Genomic DNA, 21326 nt, shown 5'->3' with positions numbered 1-21326 from the left:
ACTGTGGGGCCAACGGTACGTACCCCCTGTCCCCCCCCTTAATCCGGCTCTGCTGCTGGAACCCCCCCTTAATCCGTACCCCCTGATGCACCCTCTCCCTCTGTCTCCACTATTCACCATTGCTCTGCTAAGCAGAACAGCGAGTACAGGAGCTTTCCAACTCCCCCTCCCCCACCATGGGACACTGCGACCCACGGGTGGGACAGCGGGACAGACCCAAAAAATGGGACTGTCCTGCGAAAATCGGGACAGTTGGGAGGTATGGGGGTGTGTGAGGGGGTATGCCGTACAGACAGACGGCACCGGCTCACTGTGTGCTTGACCCCCCACATCAGCATACTCAGCAGGGGCTCTCTGGCGTGGAGGAACGTCACTTTCTGGCACACTCCACGCTTCTTAGCTGCAGTTTTGTGGGGCACCTGCCGCTGTGCAGGTTCCGTACTGCCTCTGTTATCTCCAGCCCCAGCAACCCCACCGCTAGCTGCAGCGCTGCCACCCGCAGTGAGGTGCGCCCAGCTCCTTCACACACTTTAGCCGGCGGCTAGCGTTGTAGAAGTCCGAGCTGCTTGCAGGCTCCGACCCCCTCCTCCCTCCAGCCGCAGCGTCTCCTGGGAGCTAACCAGTCACTCCCAGTCTCCCCTTACCACAGTGCCCAGCAGCCGCGAGGTCCGCGCCGCGTGCATGCTATGACCCCCTCCTCCCTCCAGCCGCAGCGTCTCCAGGGGGCTAACCAGTCACTCCCAGTCTCCCCTTACCACAGTGCCCGGCAGCTGCACGAGGTCTGCGTTGTGTGACTGAGGAGGGGAGGAGGGATGCGGACGGGCAGAGGAAGCAGGACTCCAGCCTAAGAGAGTCAGCCATGCCAAGTCTCCGCCAGCAGCAGATCCCAACAGGTTGGAGTGGAACAGCAGCAGCCAGCAGCAGTGACTCCGGTAAGACACATCTGTCTGTCACCACTGTTTTGTCCCTAATACCAATCTCTCCCGTACCCTGTGTTCTGTCATGTCCCTGTCACCCCTGGCCTTGCCCTGCCACCCTTATCCTGGCCCTTTCACCCTTATCCTGGCCCTGTCACCCTTATGCTGGCCCTGTTATCCCTATCCTAGCCCTGTCACCCCTGTGCTTGCCCTGTCAACCCTATACTGGCCCTGTCACCCCTGTACTGGTACTGCCGCCCCTACCATGGCCCTGTCACCCCTATCCTGTCCCTGTCATTTCTGTCCTGGCCCCGTCGCCCTTGTCCTGGCCCCGTCACCCCTGTCCTGACCCCGTCACCCCTGTTCTGACCCTGTCACCCCTGTCCTGGCCCCGTCACCCCTGTTCTGACCCTGTCACCCCTGTCCTGGCCCTGTTACTGCATACCCTCCAACTACCTTTTTGGCAGGTACAGTACCCGCAGCGCCTCCAGACCCCTCCCCAATGCACCACACCTCCGCACCTTCCCCTCCATCACATGCGGCACTCCACCCCTCCCCCACACGCTATGCCTCCAGACCCCCTACACCACCCACGGCTCACACTCCTCCGCCCCTTCACCACCCACAGCACCTCCAAACCCCTTCCACCATCCACCCCCCATATATGTCTCCCCCCACACCTGCCCCCCTCCACCCGCAGCATCTGCAGACACCCTCCTCCATCCACGGTCCCCCCTCACCAACCTCTCCCCCACCCATGGCACCCCCGCACCTGCCCCTCCACCACCTGCAGCACCTCCGGACCTCCTTCCCCATCCGCCGCACCACCCGTACCTGCCCCTACCCTACCCACAGCGCCTGCGGACCCCTACCCCACCCCCGGCACCCCCGCCCCTTCCCATCCCACAGCACCTCCGGGACCCTTCACCCATCAGCAACATCCCCACACCTGCCCCTCTCCCACCCGTGGCACCCCTGCCCCTCGCCCACCTGCAGTGCCTCCGGACCTCTCCCCCATCTGCAGCCCCCACTCATCTGCCCCTCCCCCACCTGCAGCACCTCCTGACTTTTCCCCATCCGGGCCCTCCCGCTTCCACCCCCCTCCACCCGCAGCATCTACAGACACCCTCCCCCATCCGCAGTCCCCCCCGCACCCGCTACATTCTGTACATCGTGCCCTGCAGGTGCTGTTCACGCCGTCGCAAGGGGCTGCGCCTCCTTCACCATCGCACGCCCTTTCATTGTGCAATATTTAACCACTAACAAAGGAATGCAGGTAATACTCCATATAATACAAATATTGAACCCCAGAAAGGCATGCAAGGGTTAAGGGGGCGTAGCCCCTTGCGACGGTGTGAAGAGCGCCCGTAGGGCGCGATGAAGCACCTAGTCTAAAGATAAAGGTGTGGAATCACAGCAAATCATCAGTACAACACGGTTGACACCTGCCCCTTGAGCCTACAGATGGAGCCATCTTCATCTTGGCCTTTAATAGGATTAATTGAGCCAGGGCAGTCGGACTTAATCCCCTGCTGTAATTACTTAATCCCCTGCTGTATTGTTCTCTGTATTGTATTGCAGCTGAGAACAATAGATGAAGGGTTTATGCTAATTTACTGCCAACGCTGTGGTAGACCACATATTTTGGTAGGAGTCAGTAACATTCCATTTAATACTTCAAACAAGGATTTAACAGTATTGCACTATGATGTCCATGTTCTCATTTGTTTGAGGTTCCAAGAAGAAAAGACTATTAAAGAAAACAATGAGAATCTCCTAAATTGAAGGACTGTGAATTTATATTAAGTATTGTGTGCGCTTTTGTGTGGTGGGTTCTTCTGCTTTTGTATTGACTTCAGAACCTTCTCGGGGCCTTTGGGTGTCGGGAAGTGTATCCACACTGACAGATTTTTGTTACATATTTGTTGTAGTAAACATTGTTCATTTATGGAGAAAGAAATACTGTAAGTGATGCTTACTATACTATAATTGCTGGGACTATGCGACACTACAGCTGGGTCATATAATCTGCTCCTATGTCTTAGTAATGTACACTTAATTCTCCATTTCAACTCTCTATAATGTCAAAAACCTTATGTTATTATTAGGAATCTCCGTATATCTCCACATCGTTTTCTTCCCTTAGTTTCTCTTTAATGCCAAGAACCTGTCCTCATTCTGTCCATATCTCCATAATATCATAAACCAGCCTTCCTCTGGTTCTATATTGACATGGCCATACTTTTCTTCATGTCCTCATTTCTGCATGCTATCATGGACTTGCATCTCTCTGTAACATACATTCCCACATTCCCTCCGCTTCTCCATCATTCTATGAATGGGATGCGGTCAGCATCCTGACGGTCTGAATGCCGTCAGTCATGTGACCGATGCCAGAATCCCGACCCCACACAAAAACGACCACTGACATCTCGAAGGCATGTGTGGGGTTTAGGGTTAGGGCCCTGGGTGGGGGGGTAGGGTTAGGCACTGGAGGGGGGGGGGGGTTTAGCTGCAGATGCTACCCCCCCCCACCCCCGAGTCTTAGCTCTAGTCACCAACCCCTGTGACTTCGCCGTAGCCGCAACCCCCACTATCTTAGTACTATCTGCCACCCCAGGCAGGTTAGGGGAGGGGTCAGGGGAGGGGTAAATTAATTACCCCATCCCCTTTCGGTATTCTAAAAGTCAGGATGCCGTGAACGGTCATGTGACCGCCGGCATCTTGACTGCCAGCACTAGCTATCACACCCCTACGAACATTTCTATGTTCATGCCGCTGTCTTCTGCAATCTCTCGTTTCTCTGTGCCATGTATGTATGTCATGTATCCTTTCTATTCAAGTTACCGGTGGGTTTAACACTGGTTCCTACATGAACATGGGTGATTACCAACAGGTCAATAAGTGGCTAAGTTAAACGAAGCTGCTTTTGATCTAAAGAGAGACACAGTACTGTTTATCACCCATTACATACTAAAAATCTATATTTACACATAAGTTAAATCTTGCACAAGTGCACTATAGCGTTGTGGCTGAGCTATGCATGATACCACCTTTCTCTTTCAGCCCCCCTTTCACAGTTTGCTGGCTCATAAAGTCAGACTGCGCGTCTTTGGATGGAGAAGAGTGCCGCCCAGTGGTGACAAATCACACCACCTACATTATAAAACACAAATTCTTATCTGCAGGACGTTATTGCTTAAGTACAAAAGCCCAGAATGAAGTCAGCAAGCTGCTAAACCATCGCAGCATTACAGTGGATTCCGCAGGTAAGGCATGGATTTAATACTGCACATTTCACCAGCACTGATAGAACACTGGGTTGAATGTACACTACGAGTTTGTGGATCGTTTATTGCATTTCTGTCACATCTGCATTTGCAACTGAAGGGGCATAGCTAGGCTATGACAGGGCATTCTCATGTGGGTATAGTTGGAAGATGACATGTTGATGGAATTGTAAGTTATATAGAGTTGGATGGAGGGACACAAAACAAATCACTACAAATTTTGTGCGCAGAATGATACAGAATTGTTACACTAATTATACAGTATCACAATAATGAAGCTCCAAGTGAGGCAAGCCTGTATTGCCTAGAATAGAGGAAATCTGGGAGATTTGTTGAATAATTCAGCAAATCAAGGAGCGTAAGTAGTAACCAAGTAAATTAATAAGACTACTATAAACCAGTGAACTGTAATGACATATGCATATAGATGAATTAGACTGGAGTGCAACAATTACATTTTATTCATCACTACTGCAGTTGATGACTGGAGGGTATTTATCAAAGCATGGAGAGAGATAAAGTGGAGAGAATTAAAGCACTAACCAGTCGGCTCCTGACAGTTTTCAAACACAGCCTGTAACATGAGAGTTAGATGCTGATTGGTTAGTGTGTTACCTCTCTCCACTTTATCTCCATGCTTTGATAAATATCATGATAATTGTAGGATGGTGGGAATCCTGGTAGTATATAGAGTATTTGATTGTGCCTGCATTTAAAGATTGGGTGAAATTGGTTTGAAATTGGAACTGAATCATTGGCGTTTCTATAATGGGTGCAGTGTGTACGGTGCACGTGGGCCTCTGAGTCCAGGGGGCCCACACCGCCCACACTGTGTCCATGTTTCAATATTTACCTTTCCGGAGTCCCGAGTCAGCGCTGCAGCCACAGCAAGAAATTATTCTGAAAATGCGCAGTAGTGTTTGGTCGCCATAACATGGCGGGGCCATTTTTCCGGAGACCTGCACATGTGCAGTAGACTCTGGCATAATCTGAGGCTCCACAGAGAAGAGGGGGCCCACGTACGGAGTCTGCACACGGGCCCCCTCTTCTGTTAATCCGCCCCTGTCCTGAGTATAAACATTTGGTTGGTCTTGGAAATATCTAGGCGAATCCAGATAGAATTGCTGAATAAGGCTCAAAGTGTTAAACAAATATAATTTAGTCCTATTTGGAGGGCAATATAGGTTGGTATAGAAAATGATTCCACAGTGCGTCTTCAGATTTAGGTCAGCTTGTGATAAGATGTACCCACAGAGCATGAGCAACTTTCTTATGTCAGACTAATCTATATCTGTATTATGTAGAACTTTTTATAGTTTATATTGACTTTACATTTTATATATATGCTCACATTCAATTATAATAAATTAATTTATATTTTACATACTACACATGCAATTTTCGCACCAAACACCCGCATCAGTGTTATAAGCGCTCCTATAATTAATGCATTAGAACATTCACACAGCTAAAACAGCCTGTAGCCAATCAAAGCTTTGGTACATTCACAGGGTTACAACAACCTGTAGCCAATCAGAACATTAGAACATTCATGGGGCTAGAACATACAAGGGGCGATATGTGTCAAGCCTTGGACAGAGATAAAGCAGATAAGTTGTTCAAAGCAACCAATAAGCTTCAACCTGTCATTTATCTAGCACAGTCTTTGAAATAAGAGTTAGAATCTTTTTTTTTATTTTTTTTATGTAAACAGTTTTTATTGAGGCGGCAGTAGACAAACATATAGTACAACGAATAACTGACAATAGGAGACAAAATTATTGTGTCAGGTCTCTGGTTTTGTCTGTCCCCGGCGGGGGCGCTAGTGGGTCAGTGTTGGTGCGATGTACAAAGCGGGGAGGCAATATGAAAGTCCTGCGCACAAGCGCTGATGTTTATTAATGCAAAGCAGATGGTATAATACTGAATACACTGAAAACCGGTAATGTGGAAAACAATGACAGGTAACTGAATCCAAACAACTTAATAGTCTCTTGCAGCAGAACGTAAAATAACTTGATACTGAATGCAGATGAAATAACAGAACTCCAATATATATTAGAAACTCACAGTCTCTGTAAAGCATAAGTCCATATAGCCACACTTAGGCTAAAGCAGGAGACAGTCTCTAAGCAAGTAGATGTTATTACTGCTGAGTTGCACAGATGGTATGCTGACAATTAGTGCACAGGTAAGGTAATGAGGAAGTACACCTGAGGAGAGTCTCTTACTGCTGATGGGTTTGAAGCTGGATGTAGCTGAAGTCCGGAGTAACAGGAGAGCCGTAGAGATGGTAACTGGAACTATGAATATAACCACAAGGAACGCTTGAAACAGGAACACCGGAACTGGGAGAACTAGACACAGGGTATGTGACTCGTTGTCCGAGGCGATGTGAGTGAGCCCCGGACAGGAACTTATACCCCTTGCTCTGCAGTGATTGGTCACAGGGCCTGGCTGGAAACACAGCGCTAGATTGGATGCCGGGATCAGCTGAGTGCAGGTGTCATGGCAGCGTCCATACAGGCCAGATGCCGGAACACATACGCAGGACCAGACTCAGGGGCACTCAGCGACACGGGAGAGGACGCTCGCGGTCAGCGCATCCATGCAGCCGCGACTGGGGCCATGACCTCTGGAGGCCTGCACACCAGCGCGCTGGTAAGTGAGACGCAGCTGACCGCCGATTCCTGACATATTGCAGGGCAAACATAGCAGTAAAACATAACATGGTCCCCTACACTATAAAAAGAATTGTCTATTTTCCAATCTTAAACAAGTTTATGGAGAAAAACAACGATAAAACAGCTGAGTAAATGTTAAGAAAGAAGGGAAAGGAAAGAGAAAGGGGAAGAGATAAGAGAGGGGAGAAAGAGGGTAGAGACGCAAAAATTAGGGGTAGGCGAGCTAATCTTAGATGAGTTTATGGGCCTCACAATAGGTTAAAAGGGAGGCAAGTCTGGTAGGTGGTCTGGAAAAAGCCGAGGAATTATCAGGATAAGTAGTGGGAAAAAATCTAGATAGTGACATAAGATCGGTATACAGGTGACTCCTTGAAGTCATACCACGGAAACCAGATAGCCGTAAAATTAATAGGTCCCCCCAATGAAAAGGAGATCGAATCCTCCATATCTAAAAAGTAATCAATCCTATTAAACCATTGTTTGATCGAAGGCGGTGAGGCAGACCTCCAAAGAGTCGGTATAATGGCCTTAGCTGCATTACTAAGATGTCTCAATAGTGAGCACTTGTAGGAGTGAGCACTTGCCGAGGTGAAGTTGAGAAGCAAAACTCCGGGTATCTGGGTACCACATCCCCCAGTATTAGCTCTGAGCATTTAAAAACTTCCATCCAGAAGGGAGTTATAAGAGGGCATTCCCACCATATATGTAAAAAGCTCCCTGGAGCTCTCCCACACTGCCAGCAAAGGTTCGAGAGAGTGGGAAACATCTTGTTAAGAACAAGGGGAGTCCTGTACCATCTATATATGAGTTTATAAAGAGTTTCCATCGTCTATAAACATAGAGAGCTCGCCTGAGTGTTCCGAAAGATAGAGTCCCAATTAGACTGCATTGCTAATCTCGGCATCTCCTTCGACCAAGAACTCATAAAAGCAGGGGGTTGCGGGAAAAGATCCTCAATGATAAGCACATAGAGTTGGGAGATAGTGTGTGTGTGGGAGAACGAGGGGAGACGCACATTTTTTCAAAAGCGGTGAGGTCTCTAGTAATGTCAGAGAAATTCTTGGAGGATGTCAGGAAATGGTGAACTTGGAGAAATTTCCAAAAATCGGTATTTGGTATATTCCAGAGAGATTGGATATCTGAAAATAATCGCACCCTACCCGAACTCACCGGCTGACCGACCCTGGACAACCCAACCCCGGCCCACAGGGTGAAGGCCTTCCCATGGAGACCCGGAATAAATCCAGGGTTAAAAAGAAAGGAAGTTAAGGGTGACCATTTGGAAGATATGTGGCCTCTCAGTCTAAGCGTGTTCCATAATTTAAGCATGGGGGAGACCGTGGGGTGGGATACCTTCGGGAGGGTGGGAAGCCACGGCGCGATTTCTATATAGTATGGTAAACAGCCTTCTTCCAGAAATACCCATTGTTTACAGTCCTTAGCTCATGTCCATTCCAGAATTCTATTTAACTGCACAGCATGGTAATAGCTGGGAATGTGCGGGAGCTGTTGCCCCCCCTGGTGTTTTCTCCGGAATAGAATATCGTGTTTAAATCTAGGTGTGTTACTACCCCAAACAAATGCCCGGATAAGATTCTGAATATCCCGAAACCACAGAGGAGGGATGTGTATGGGGAGGGTTTGGAGAAAAAACAATATCCTAGGGAGGGTGTTCATTTTGACTACATTAATCCTACCAAACCGAGATAATCGCAATCTCCTCCACTTTTGGAAGTCCATGCGAAGCTTATTCAATAAAGGGCTAAAGTTCAAAGAAAATAATCTAGACAGATCGTTGGAGAGCACGACCCCCAGATACTTTAATTTGTGGTCGTGCCAAGTGAAAGGGAAGGAACACTTCAATCCTGCAACCACAGTGGGAGAGGTAGTCAGGTTCAGTGCAATGGATTTGGAAAAGTTTATCTTAAAATTAGAAAGGGCTCCAAACCTATCAATTTCCGACATCAGGTTAGGGAGTGAAGTGACCGGGTTGAAATTAAAGTGAGCAAATCGTCGGCATAAAGAGCCAATTTGTATTCGTTCCCCTTCACTAGCAGACCAGAGATATTTTGGTTAGCCCTTATACTTCTAGCTAAAGCTTCCATGCACAAAACAAAAAGCAGTGGGGATAATGGGCACCCCTGTCTCGTGCCATTTGAAATAGTAAAGGAATCTGATAGGGAGCCGTTAATCTTAATTTTGGCGTAAGGGGCAGTGTAGAGAGACAGAATTCTATGAAGACAGGCGTTTCCCAGCCCCAGGTGTTTCAAAAAAACAAACAAAAAGTCCCAGTCCACCCTATCAAACGCTTTTTCAGCATTGGTCGATAACATAATTGAGGGGGATACCGTTTGGTTGGCATAATGAATCAAACTAAGCACCTTAGAGGTATTATCCCTGGCCTCACGGCCCAAGACAAAGCCTGCCTGATCCCCATGAATCAAGTCTGGCAATAATAGCTTAAGGCGGTTTGCAATTAGTTTGGCAAAGAGTTTTATATCTATAGAGAAGGAAAATGAGGCTGCGCTGTTAGAGGAAAGAACAATACCATTCACTATGTGTATAACTTTTAAAAAACAATTTATTAAAACAGTAATAACTCCTTAAAATAGCAATATTATGTGCAAGATGAGCCAATTATAAGCAGGAAATAATTTAGCCAATTATATAGGATGGATAGAGTTTACCCCTGGAGATGATTCAGGACTGATGTTTTGTATTCTCTAGGATCCGTTCCACATTTTGCCCATAGATATTATGTCCAGTAAAATTCCACTGTAGAGAGTCCCTTTCAGATGGTATTGTAGAGAGTCCAAATTAAAATTCCATGTGCCGCTAGAGGGTTGGTGCAAATCCCATGTATGGTGGGTACCTCATGCGTTGCGGAGATAGGATGGTGCCTCTCTAGGACTCCACTGGATGTCTGGTACGTGATATGGGCTGGTTCGGGTCCGGTTCAAGATTGTCCTGTTCCAAGTGTAAGTGCCTTCCAAGGGTAAATTCCATACATGGGATTTGCACCAACCCTCTAGCGGCACATGGAATTTTAATTTGGACTCTCTACAATACCATCTGAAAGGGACTCTCTACAGTGGAATTTTACTGGACATAATATCTATGGGCAAAATGTGGAACGGATCCTAGAGAATACAAAACATCAGTCCTGAATCATCTCCAGGGGTAAACTCTATCCATCCTATATAATTGGCTAAATTATTTCCTGCTTATAATTGGCTCATCTTGCACATAATATTGCTATTTTAAGGAGTTATTACTGTTTTAATAAATTGTTTTTTAAAAGTTATACACATAGTGAATGGTATTGTTCTTTCCTCTAACAGCGCAGCCTCATTTTCCTTCTCTATTGCTATCATACAGGGAGTGACTTCCCTAAAAATTGGCTGCTGCTTAGCCAAGCACCTCGTCTCATAGCGCCCGAATACCCTAGGGTACTTTTTTCCCCATCTCTACAGTTTTATATCTATGCTCACTAGCGAAATCGGCCGGTAACTAGAGCAGAGGCTGGGATCTTTACCCTCTTTGGGTAAAACAGTGACATGAGCTTCGAGGGATTGAGAAGAGAAAAGTTACGTTTCAGAGATAGTGTTGAAGGCTCTTGTAAGAAGAGGGGTCAATTTCTCCCTGAAGGCTTTATAATAGGCAATAGTAAACCCGTCGGGGCCCGGACTTTTGCCAGTAGGCGATGAGTCAATGGCTTTCATAGCTTCCTCAGTAGAGAAAGGAGCATCTAAACCATCTGCATCTTCCTTGGACAGCGTAGGGAAGTCCAAGGATCTCAGATAGTCCGATATAGCTGCTTGGTGTGATAACTTGTCCGCCCCCCCATTCGACCCGAAAGATTATATAAAGTGGAGTAATAGTCCTGAAAGGCCCTAGCAATTTGAAGAGTCTTGTGGTGGGGTTGGCCTCGACTATCTTTTATTGAATGAATGAAGGTAAGTGCGCGTTGCTCGCGAAGAGCTTTGGCCAACAATTTCCCGGGTTTGTTGCCCCAATGGTAATATCTACTCCGACACTTCCGATACGAAAACTTAACCCTGTCAGAGAGTAATTTATTTATATCGGCCCTAGCTGCTTCAAGATCAGAATAATGTTGGGGGGTTTGAGATTTTTTATGCAGGAGTTCTAGGGATTTAATCTTAGCCAGTAAATCATCTGGATAGGAAAGAGAAAAAAAAAAAAAAGAGAGAATAGGAACCTATAATATTTATCAGGTACCTTTATTTAAAGGATCTCTATGCTTAGTATTGTTGGTTAGTTTAACAGGTTTCTACAAGTTTTGTACAAACCCATGTTCATTGCTATAATAACTTTCCTGTGCAGAACCAAACAAAACCGTCCTGTTAACCCAGTAAATCATCTCTAAGCTTTTCCCTCTGTTTTTTACGGAATGAACCTAACTGGATACACACCCCTCGTAGGACGCATTTGTGCGCCTCCCACACCGAAATTTTAGAAACATCATCTAGGTCATTAGTGCTGATATAGGAATCTATAGCAGAGTCAAGTTGGGAGTGACACACCGCGTCTTGCAATAAAGTATTGTTAAAGCGCCATGACCATTGACGTTGTGTACCAGACGGTAGACGTAAGATTAACAGGGGCGTGGTCAGACCATACAATTTGTCCTATTAAGGTGTCAGAAATTAAATGTAGGTGCCGGTGACTTAGAAATGAATAATCGAGTCTGGAATATGTCTGATGGGGGTGTGAATAAAAGGAAAAATCCACCTCAGAGGGGTGTGTCAGTCTCCATGAGTCGATCAGCTGGTGGTCAAGCAGGGTGCGTCTCACCCTCCTATACTCCTATTCCGGCCTACAGCAAACCTTTTTAGAAGTGTTGTGAAGGGGATCGAGAGTCCAGTTTAAATCACCCCCCATCACCACCACTCCTTCGAGAAGGGGCTCAGCAGCTTCCAGAACGGAAGACAAAAATGAAGGCTGCTTAATGTTGGGAGCATAAACATTCAAAAAGGAAAAAAGTTGGCCATGAAGATCACATTTAACCAGCAACCCCCTACCTTCAATTAATCTGTGGGAGGAGACATTAAGGATAGGCAGGTGGCGCGCCAACAGGACAGCCACTCCTAACGTCTTACCAGAAGATTTGTTAGCCATGAAAATATGGGGGTAATAGTGACACTTAAGCGACGGCACGTTGCCAGTATTAAAATGTGTTTCCTGAATAAAAGCTACGTCAACCTTCTCGTCTCTAAGCCATTTAAGGAGTTTGGATCTCTTCTCAGGAATATTCAAGCCTTTTACATTAAGGGTAGTTACACGAAAATCATCCAGACCCATTACAACTCAAACTCTAGCCGGTTTGCATTAGACATCTCTAACATCAATATATAGAGGGGGGAAAAAGGGACATCAAGAAAGGAAGATAGAGTAGAAAGAAAACCAGGAGAAGCAGAGAAAGAAATCGCAGTGAGGAAAGTCACACTGCAAAATATATCAATAACAAACATTGCTAACAGCGATATGAGAGAAAAAATTGCTGCAAAAGGGGTAGGAGCGGAAACCGGCCGACTCCTAGCCCTAGGAGACAGAGGATGCAGCATAATGGGGTCCTACGGGGGGCCAGGGATGACGACCCCCCACGGCACAAAAATTTACTTAATGCGAAGAAATTACCCAGGAATAAGAGTGAGTACATTATAGAATATAGAAAAAGAGATCAAAAAACCATGAAGAAACATTATCATCAGCAGTAATAATTCAGCGGAAATATGCTTCAAAACATTTGTAAATGTTAATATAACGCTTAACTTAAGGAACCATAACAAAACAAATCACATACAATGGAAACATGTTGTAGAGCAAGGATGAAAAACCACAAATGCGTCTGCATAAACAGGAACCATCTCACCAACACAAGGCAAGTAAGTCCCAATCATGGAGGTTCAGTAGAGCTGGTAGGATGAGTCCCCCTCGTGCGCGGGGATCGCACCGGTTGCCACATGTGGAGGAATCACGGCAGGTATGACAGGTTGATGGTGATAAGAGACCCATTCAGGCAACGTCAGTGACGGTACGCCTAGAGTCGTGAGAAAGGCTGGTAAATCGGACGGTTTAGAGAGCACCGCTACTTGACCATTGTGAGAAACCTGAAGAGAGAAAGGGAAGCCCCATCTATATTTCAGTTCAAGTTTCCGAAGGGAGTTCGTAAGGGGCTTTAAGGCTCAGCGCTGTTGCAAGGTTGACCATGCCAGATCAGGGAATAACTGGATCCTGTCGCCTTAGAAATCAATACCATCCAGCTGGCGGGCCTTTCTCATTATCTCCTCCTTTTGGGCATAATAATGGAGCATACAGATCACGTCTCTCGGCCTATCTGACGACATATCCCGAGGACGGAGAGCGCAGTGAGCTCTATCGAACACTATGTCACTGTTCGGATCCAGATCAATAAGCTCTCCAAATATTGCAGTTAGTGCATTCGTCAGATCAGCCTGTTGGACACTTTCAGGAAGACCCCTGACCCTGATATCGTTCTGCCTCCCACGGTTATCCATATCTTCAATGCGGGCTTTGAGAAAGGAAATATCACTCCTCTGATGAGAAATCACCTCTTGAAATTTAGAAAGAGTGTCAAGGTTAGATGCCTCGTGTCGTTCCAATACGTCAACGCGGGTCGCAATCTGAGACATGTCTTGTTGAAGTGCTTTCACCTCTTGCTTGATGGTAGCTAGTAAGCGAGTCTCTAAGGCCGAGAAATCTTGCTTCGTGGGAAGTGATTTAACATGAGAGAGAATCTCGCTAATCTCTGCAGTCAAAGAGGAGGACATTGGAGGTTGCGGAGTCTTGGGAGCCGACATGTCGTCCACCTGAGTATGTAAAATCGGGGAATCAGGAAAGGCTAAAGTGGTGGCTGGGCCCGTAGTAGGTGTAGTCAAGAACTGACGGAGATCTGACAGATGACGGGACGCGGATTTTGGAGTCTCGTCCAGCTTGGTCTTGGCCTTTTTTTTCTTCGTGCCTCTCACCATGAGACCGGTCTATAAAGAAAGGTGCCGCAGCGTATCACTTTTCATACATCCTAGGTAATATGAAAATGCGTGGCCCCCCGCCGTGCAGTGGCCCCCCACGTGGCCTTAAGGAAACATCAGGCAAGCAGTAACATCATCCAAGCGATAACTGGGGGTCGTCACATAATTGCATGTGAATCTGTGGGCCGGGCCAGCAACGAACTTCAAAGAATAGATGTCGTATATGCGTCGGGCCAGTCTGACTGCAGCCTTTCGGGGTCGTCCGGCTACTTGTGAGTGGCCCAGGAATCAAATGTCATAGTGAGGCACTTATACTTAATCTTGTTTGGGTGGTGGGAAATGGTGTGTAGAGTCATGCATCACAGGGGAGTCAGTCGGTCCTGCGTGGCAGCAGAGGGCAGTGGTTGTACGGGGGCTCCGGAGCAAGCAGAGGCTAAGTAAGAAATGGCTTACCGGGGTGGGCACAATGGGTGTGCGGTGTTAGTTGCAGAGTCGCACTGTCTGCTCCAGAAGCACTGCCCCGCCACCAATGTCCCGCGGGTCGCCCTCTCTGGGCGTTCTGGAGCGCCGGGAACAAGCAGGAGCTCAGCAGGTGAGGTAAGGCCTCTTCTCAAAATGACCGTCGGGCGCCGCACAGCTCCGTCCAGGCAACGCGGGCCCCGGCAGTCTCAGGCAGAGAAGGCAGGTAAGAGGTTGCGGGAGGTAGTCTCCGGCGGCGGCCAGCAGCAGCGCTGACTTCGGGAGGCAGAGGGGGAGGCCGTGGCTCCGTACCGGTGGCCCTGGAGAGCTCGTCGGCCCGGGAGGGAAATCGAGGCCCCAGACTGGGGGACGCCCGCAGGCCGCAATCCGCAGGAGTTCTAAGAGCTGCTCCCCGATTCCGCGGCACAAGCTGGGGCACACAGAGGAGTCAGGGGGGCCGGGGACTCAACCAGTATGAAGCAAGGGCTCAGAGGGGGTGTAATAGATGTATTTATAACCCCCAGTTGCAGGAGCTCACACTGCGTGTGTCTGTTGCCTTCAGTAGCCAGGCTACGCCCCCAAGAGTTATAATCTGATTAGTTTCTTCATTCATACATACATACATACATACATACATACATCTCCCTAACAGCCATTTAGAGCATTTGAACATTCATAGGGTTTGAACGGTATGCAGACAGAGATTTAGAAATGTAAAAGGGCTTTAGAAAACCTGTAGCCAATCAGGGTATTAGAACATTCATAGTACTAGAACAACCTGTAACCATTGAGAGTTTTAGAATATACATAGGGTTAGAATAACCTGTAGCAAATCAGAGCATTAGAACATGCACATGGCTAATATGTAGCCAATCAGAACATTGAGGGCCTGCTTCTAAAGCTAGGCATAGGCACACACTATACAATTATCTGTCAGATAATAGAAACATAGAATTTGACGGCAGATAAGAACCACTTGGCCCATCTAGTCTGCCCCTTTTTTTATCCTTTAGGTAATCTCAACCCTTTTTGAACCTTAATTCTTTGTTAATTAATTTGTAAGAATATTCATATGCCTATCCCAAGCATGTTTAAATTGCTCTACAGTCTTAGCCTCTACCACCTCTGATGGGAGGCTATTCCACTTATCCACTACCCTTTCTGTGAAGTAATTTTTCCTTAAATTTCCCCTGAACCCCCCCCCCCCCCCTCCAGTTTCAGTGTATGTCCTCAAGTTCTAATACTACTCTTCCTTTGAAGAATGTTTCCCTCCTGAACTTTGTTAAAACCTTTAGTATATTTGAAAGTTTCTATCATGTCCCCCCTTTCCCTTCTCTCCTGCAAACTATACGTTATGATCTTTTAGCCTTTCTGGGTAAGTTTTGTGATGTAGGCCATGCACCATTTTAGTTGCCCTTCTTTGTATACTCTCTAATGTATGTATATCCTTCTGGAGATATGGTCTCCAGAACTGGACACAGTATTCCAGATGAGGCCGTACCAATGACTTATACAGTGGCATTATTACTTCTTTTTTCCTGCTACTGATTCCTCTCCCTATGCAACCAAGCATCTGACTTGCCTTTCTCATTGCTTTGTTGCATTGCTTTCCTGCCTTTAAGTCACTTGAAATAGTGACTCCTAAATCCCTTTCCTCCTCAGTAGTTTCCATTATAGTACCCTTGATACTATATTTAGCCTTTGGGTTTTTGAGACCCAAGTGCATGATTTTGCATTTTTTTAGCATTAAACTGTAGTTGCCACGTTCTTGACCATTTTTCAAGCCTAGCTAGGTCATCAATCATTTGTTTTACCCCTCCTGGTGTATCTACCCTGTTGCATATCTTTGTATAATCTGCAAAAAGGCATACTTTCCCTTCAATACCATTTGAAATGTCACCAACAAAGATATTAAAGAGACCTGGTCCGAGTACAGATCCCTGGGATACTCCACTGGTAATATTTCCCTCCATAGATTGCACTCCATTTACTACAACTGTCTGTTTCCTATCCTGCAACCAGGTTCTTATCCATTTAACTGTTTTATAATCCACCCCCATGCTTTCAAGTTTATTTAGCAGTCTGCGATGTGGGACAGTGTCAAATGCCTTAGTAAAGTCTAGATATGCTACATCTACAGCTCCCCCTTAATCTATTATTTTCATCACAGAGTCAAAAAGTCAATAAGATTTCTTTGGCATGATCTCCCACCAGTAAATCCATGCTGTTTTGGATCCTGTAAGTTGTTTGATTTAAGATATTCCACAACTCTTTCTTTTAATAGTTTTTCCATTACTTTCCCTACTACTGATGTAAGGCTTACTGGTATGTAGTTACTTGCTTCTTCCTTGCTTCCGCTTTTGTACAGTTGAAGTACATCCGCTCTTTTCCAGTCCTCTCGAATGGCACCTGTATTTAGTGACTGGTTAGATAATACTGTTAATTGTGCCACCAGCACATCTTTTAGCTCTTTTGGTGTCCTTGGGTGTATCCCATCTGGCCCCATTGATTTAGCCACTTTAAGTTTTGAAAGTTCTGTTAGGACCTTCTCCTCTGTAAATGTAGTTTCATCTACCTTATTTTTATGAATGTCCTTGCAGCTTAACTGTGGCCCCTTCCCTTCTCCTTCTGTAGTAGTAAATACTGAGCAAAAATAATTATTTAGGTGATCTGCTATTGCCTTGTCTCCCTCCACCAAATTCTCACTCTCTGTCTTAAGTCTTATTATTCCTCCATTTGATTTTCTCCTTTCATTTATATACTTGAAAAAAGTTTTGCCCCCTTTATCTACTGACTGGGCAATTGTCCCCTCAGCTTCTGCCTGGCACGTCTGATCACTTTCTTAGCATCCTTCCGTCTGTCAAGATACAGCTCTTTGTCATTATTATTTTGAGTCTGTTTGTATTTCCTAAAAGCCATTTTTTTTGCTTTCACACTAGTTGATACTTCTTTTGTTAACCACACTGGCTTCCTTTTCCTGGTGCTTTTCCTAACCTTTTTGATACAAAGGTCTGTTGCCCTTAGTATTGCACTTTTCAGTTTTTCCCACCTCTCCTGCACCCCTTCCAAGTTCCTCCAGTCCGCCAATGAATCACTTAAACATCTCCCCATTTTTGCAAAGTCAGCATTTCTAAAATCCAACACCTTTGTTTTTGTGTGACAAGAGTTGGATCCTGTCTTTATACTAAACCATACTGCTTGATGATCACTGGATCCCAGGTGCTCACCCACATATATATTGGATATCCTGTCACCATTTGTAAGAATTAAATCTAATATTGAGTCTTTGCGAGTGGGCTCCCTCACCAATTGCTTGAGAGATGCTCCCTGTAAGGAATTTAGAAATTTGCCACTTGTAGCTGAACTTGCAAAGGACCCCTCCCAATTTACATCAGGTAAATTAAAGTCTCCCATGATTATGACTTCTCCCTTTAAAGCCATTTTAGAGATGTCCAACAATAGGTTCCTGTCCAAATCCTGCCCCTGGCCTGGTGGTCTTTAGATCACCCCAATGCGAATAATGTCCTTCTCCCCGGTTTCTGTGGTGACCCAAAGGGCCTCAGTTCTGTCATCAATATTTTGTATTAAAGTAGCATTTATGCTTTTTTTCACATACATTGCTACCCCTCCTCCTATTCTTCCCATTCTATCCTTTCTAAATAAATTGTATCCTGGTATAGCTATGTCCCAGTCATGATTCTCATTGCACCATGACTTTGTAATTGCAACAATATCCAGGTTATCCCTTGTCATTATCCCTTGGCATAATCTGCCAGATCTAGCTGATAGGAATGAAAATCTGAAAAAACAGGGTGGGTTTTACCGCACAGGATCACTCCTAGCCCTATTAACCCTCTAGGGTGAGTATGAATGCTTATAATTGCATAAGGAGACAGAAATACACATGAATAACCAAATTCCTTTCATTTGATGGCCGATATTACATCAGCAAAATCAGTAATACATGGATTGGTGGTGCTCCCCAGAGTCAGGGGAAAAAAAAAAAAATCCAGAACGGTATCAATGTTGATCAGTCTAAAATCTACTATTTATTAGATATGCATTAAAATAAAAGAAACAACACAGGCACACATATACATAAAAAAGGGAAAACTATACTCCTGGACAGCGAATAAATGGCGTATAGGTTTCAATAATTTATAGATTAAACCTATGCAGGTACATTATAAATAAGGCGTGGATTTTATGGGCCAAAATATTATTCGGACTGTAATGAGTCCTGATTGTTAGATTAATTGCATGCGCTTAGAGAGGACACTCCAGTATTATGTAATAATCACTAGAACGCCAATTGGGCTTGTTCAATATACACCACAGATTAAAAAAAAGTCCCTGAAAATGCTATTTTGCAAATAAGATAGGGAAATATTACTTGTATCAGACACATGTAATGAGTATTGTTATGGTTCCATCTAGAACAACATTCGGCTTAGAAACAAAGTGTCAAATCCCCTATAAGTAACACAGAGACAAAATTGTCTCACTCCTTGAATGCCAGAGAATAATTCCCTTTAGTAGCAGAATCACTGCAGACAGCAATGTATAAAGTATACCTTCAAGTTGTAAGGTACAGCAAAACAGTATACCGTATATACTCTAGAGATGAGCGCCTGAAATTTTTCGGGTTTTGTGTTTTGGTTTTGGGTTCGGTTCCGCGGCCGTGTTTTGGGTTCGAACGCGTTTTGGCAAAACCTCACCGAATTTTTTTTGTCGGATTCGGGTGTGTTTTGGATTCGGGTGTTTTTTTCAAAAAACACTAAAAAACAGCTTAAATCATAGAATTTGGGGGTCATTTTGATCCCAAAGTATTATTAACCTCAAAAACCATAATTTACACTCATTTTCAGTCTATTCTGAATACCTCACACCTCACAATATTATTTTTAGTCCTAAAATTTGCACCGAGGTCGCTGTGTGAGTAAGATAAGCGACCCTAGTGGCCGACACAAACACCGGGCCCATCTAGGAGTGGCACTGCAGTGTCACGCAGGATGTCCCTTCCAAAAAACCCTCCCCAAACAGCACATGACGCAAAGAAAAAAAGAGGCGCAATGAGGTAGCTGTGTGAGTAAGATTAGCGACCCTAGTGGCCGACACAAACACCGGGCCCATCTAGGAGTGGCACTGCAGTGTCACGCAGGATGGCCCTTCCAAAAAACCCTCCCCAAACAGCACATGACGCAAAGAAAAAAAGAGGCGCAATGAGGTAGCTGTGTGAGTAAGATTAGCGACCCTAGTGGCCGACACAAACACCGGGCCCATCTAGGAGTGGCACTGCAGTGTCACGCAGGATGTCCCTTCCAAAAAACCCTCCCCAAACAGCACATGACGCAAAGAAAAAAAGAGGCGCAATGAGGTAGCTGTGTGAGTAAGATTAGCGACCCTAGTGGCCGACACAAACACCGGGCCCATCTAGGAGTGGCACTGCAGTGTCACGCAGGATGTCCCTTCCAAAAAACCCTCCCCAAACAGCACATGACGCAAAGAAAAAAAGAGGCGCAATGAGGTAGCTGACTGTGTGAGTAAGATTAGCGACCCTAGTGGCCGACACAAACACCGGGCCCATCTAGGAGTGGCACTGCAGTGTCACGCAGGATGTCCCTTCCAAAAAACCCTCCCCAATCAGCACATGATGCAAAGAAAAAGAAAAGAAAAAAGAGGTGCAAGATGGAATTGTCCTTGGGCCCTCCCACCCACCCTTATGTTGTATAAACAAAACAGGACATGCACACTTTAACCAACCCATCATTTCAGTGACAGGGTCTGCCACACGACTGTGACTGATATGACGGGTTGGTTTGGACCCCCCCCAAAAAAGAAGCAATTAATCTCTCCTTGCACAAACTGGCTCTACAGAGGCAAGATGTCCACCTCATCTTCACCCTCCGATATATCACCGTGTACATCCCCCTCCTCACAGATTATCAATTCGTCCCCACTGGAATCCACCATCTCAGCTCCCTGTGTACTTTGTGGAGGCAATTACTGCTGGTCAATGTCTCCGCGGAGGAATTGATTATAATTCATTTTAATGAACATCATCTTCTCCACATTTTCTGGATGTAACCTCGTACGCCGATTGCTGACAAGGTGAGCGGCGGCACTAAACACTCTTTCGGAGTACACACTTGTGGGAGGGCAACTTAGGTAGAATAAAGCCAGTTTGTGCAAGGGCCTCCAAATTGCCTCTTTTTCCTGCCAGTATAAGTACGGACTGTGTGACGTGCCTACTTGGATGCGGTCACTCATATAATCCTCCACCATTCTATCAATGTTGAGAGAATCATATGCAGTGACAGTAGACGACATGTCCGTAATCGTTGTCAGGTCCTTCAGTCCGGACCAGATGTCAGCATCAGCAGTCGCTCCAGACTGCCCTGCATCACCGCCAGCGGGTGGGCTCGGAATTCTGAGCCTTTTCCTCGCACCCCCAGTTGCGGGAGAATGTGAAGGAGGAGATGTTGACAGGTCGCGTTCCGCTTGACTTGACAATTTTGTCACCAGCAGGTCTTTCAACCCCAGCAGACCTGTGTCTGCCGGAAAGAGAGATCCAAGGTAGGCTTTAAATCTAGGATCGAGCACGGTGGCCAAAATGTAGTGCTCTGATTTCAACAGATTGACCACCCGTGAATCCTTGTTAAGCGAATTAAGGGCTGCATCCACAAGTCCCACATGCCTAGCGGAATCGCTCCCTTTTAGCTCCTTCTTCAATGCCTCCAGCTTCTTCTGCAAAAGCCTGATGAGGGGAATGACCTGACTCAGGCTGGCAGTGTCTGAACTGACTTCACGTGTGGCAAGTTCAAAGGGCATCAGAACCTTGCACAACGTTGAAATCATTCTCCACTGCACTTGAGACAGGTGCATTCCACCTACTATATCGTGCTCAATTGTATAGGCTTGAATGGCCTTTTGCTGCTCCTCCAACCTCTGAAGCATATAGAG

At 46.0% G+C, this 21326-nt stretch overlaps 1 protein-coding gene across 2 annotated transcripts in view; it reads left to right on the top strand.

The window, feature by feature from the left end:
• The window catches only part of TMEM130 (transmembrane protein 130), a 130474-nt gene that overhangs the window by 61323 nt on the left and 47825 nt on the right, over positions 1–21326 (top strand). For both annotated transcript variants that reach the window (XM_063934506.1, XM_063934507.1), the window contains exon 6: positions 3984–4186. In XM_063934506.1, the coding sequence (XP_063790576.1) occupies positions 3984–4186 (203 nt within the window). The remainder of the gene's footprint in view (positions 1–3983; positions 4187–21326) is intronic.

This window comes from Pseudophryne corroboree, chromosome 7, assembly GCF_028390025.1.
Source record: "Pseudophryne corroboree isolate aPseCor3 chromosome 7, aPseCor3.hap2, whole genome shotgun sequence".
Lineage (NCBI taxonomy): Eukaryota > Metazoa > Chordata > Amphibia > Anura > Myobatrachidae > Pseudophryne > Pseudophryne corroboree.
The sequence above is the reverse complement of the archived record's forward strand: the minus strand, read 5'-3'. Positions and strand labels throughout refer to the sequence as shown.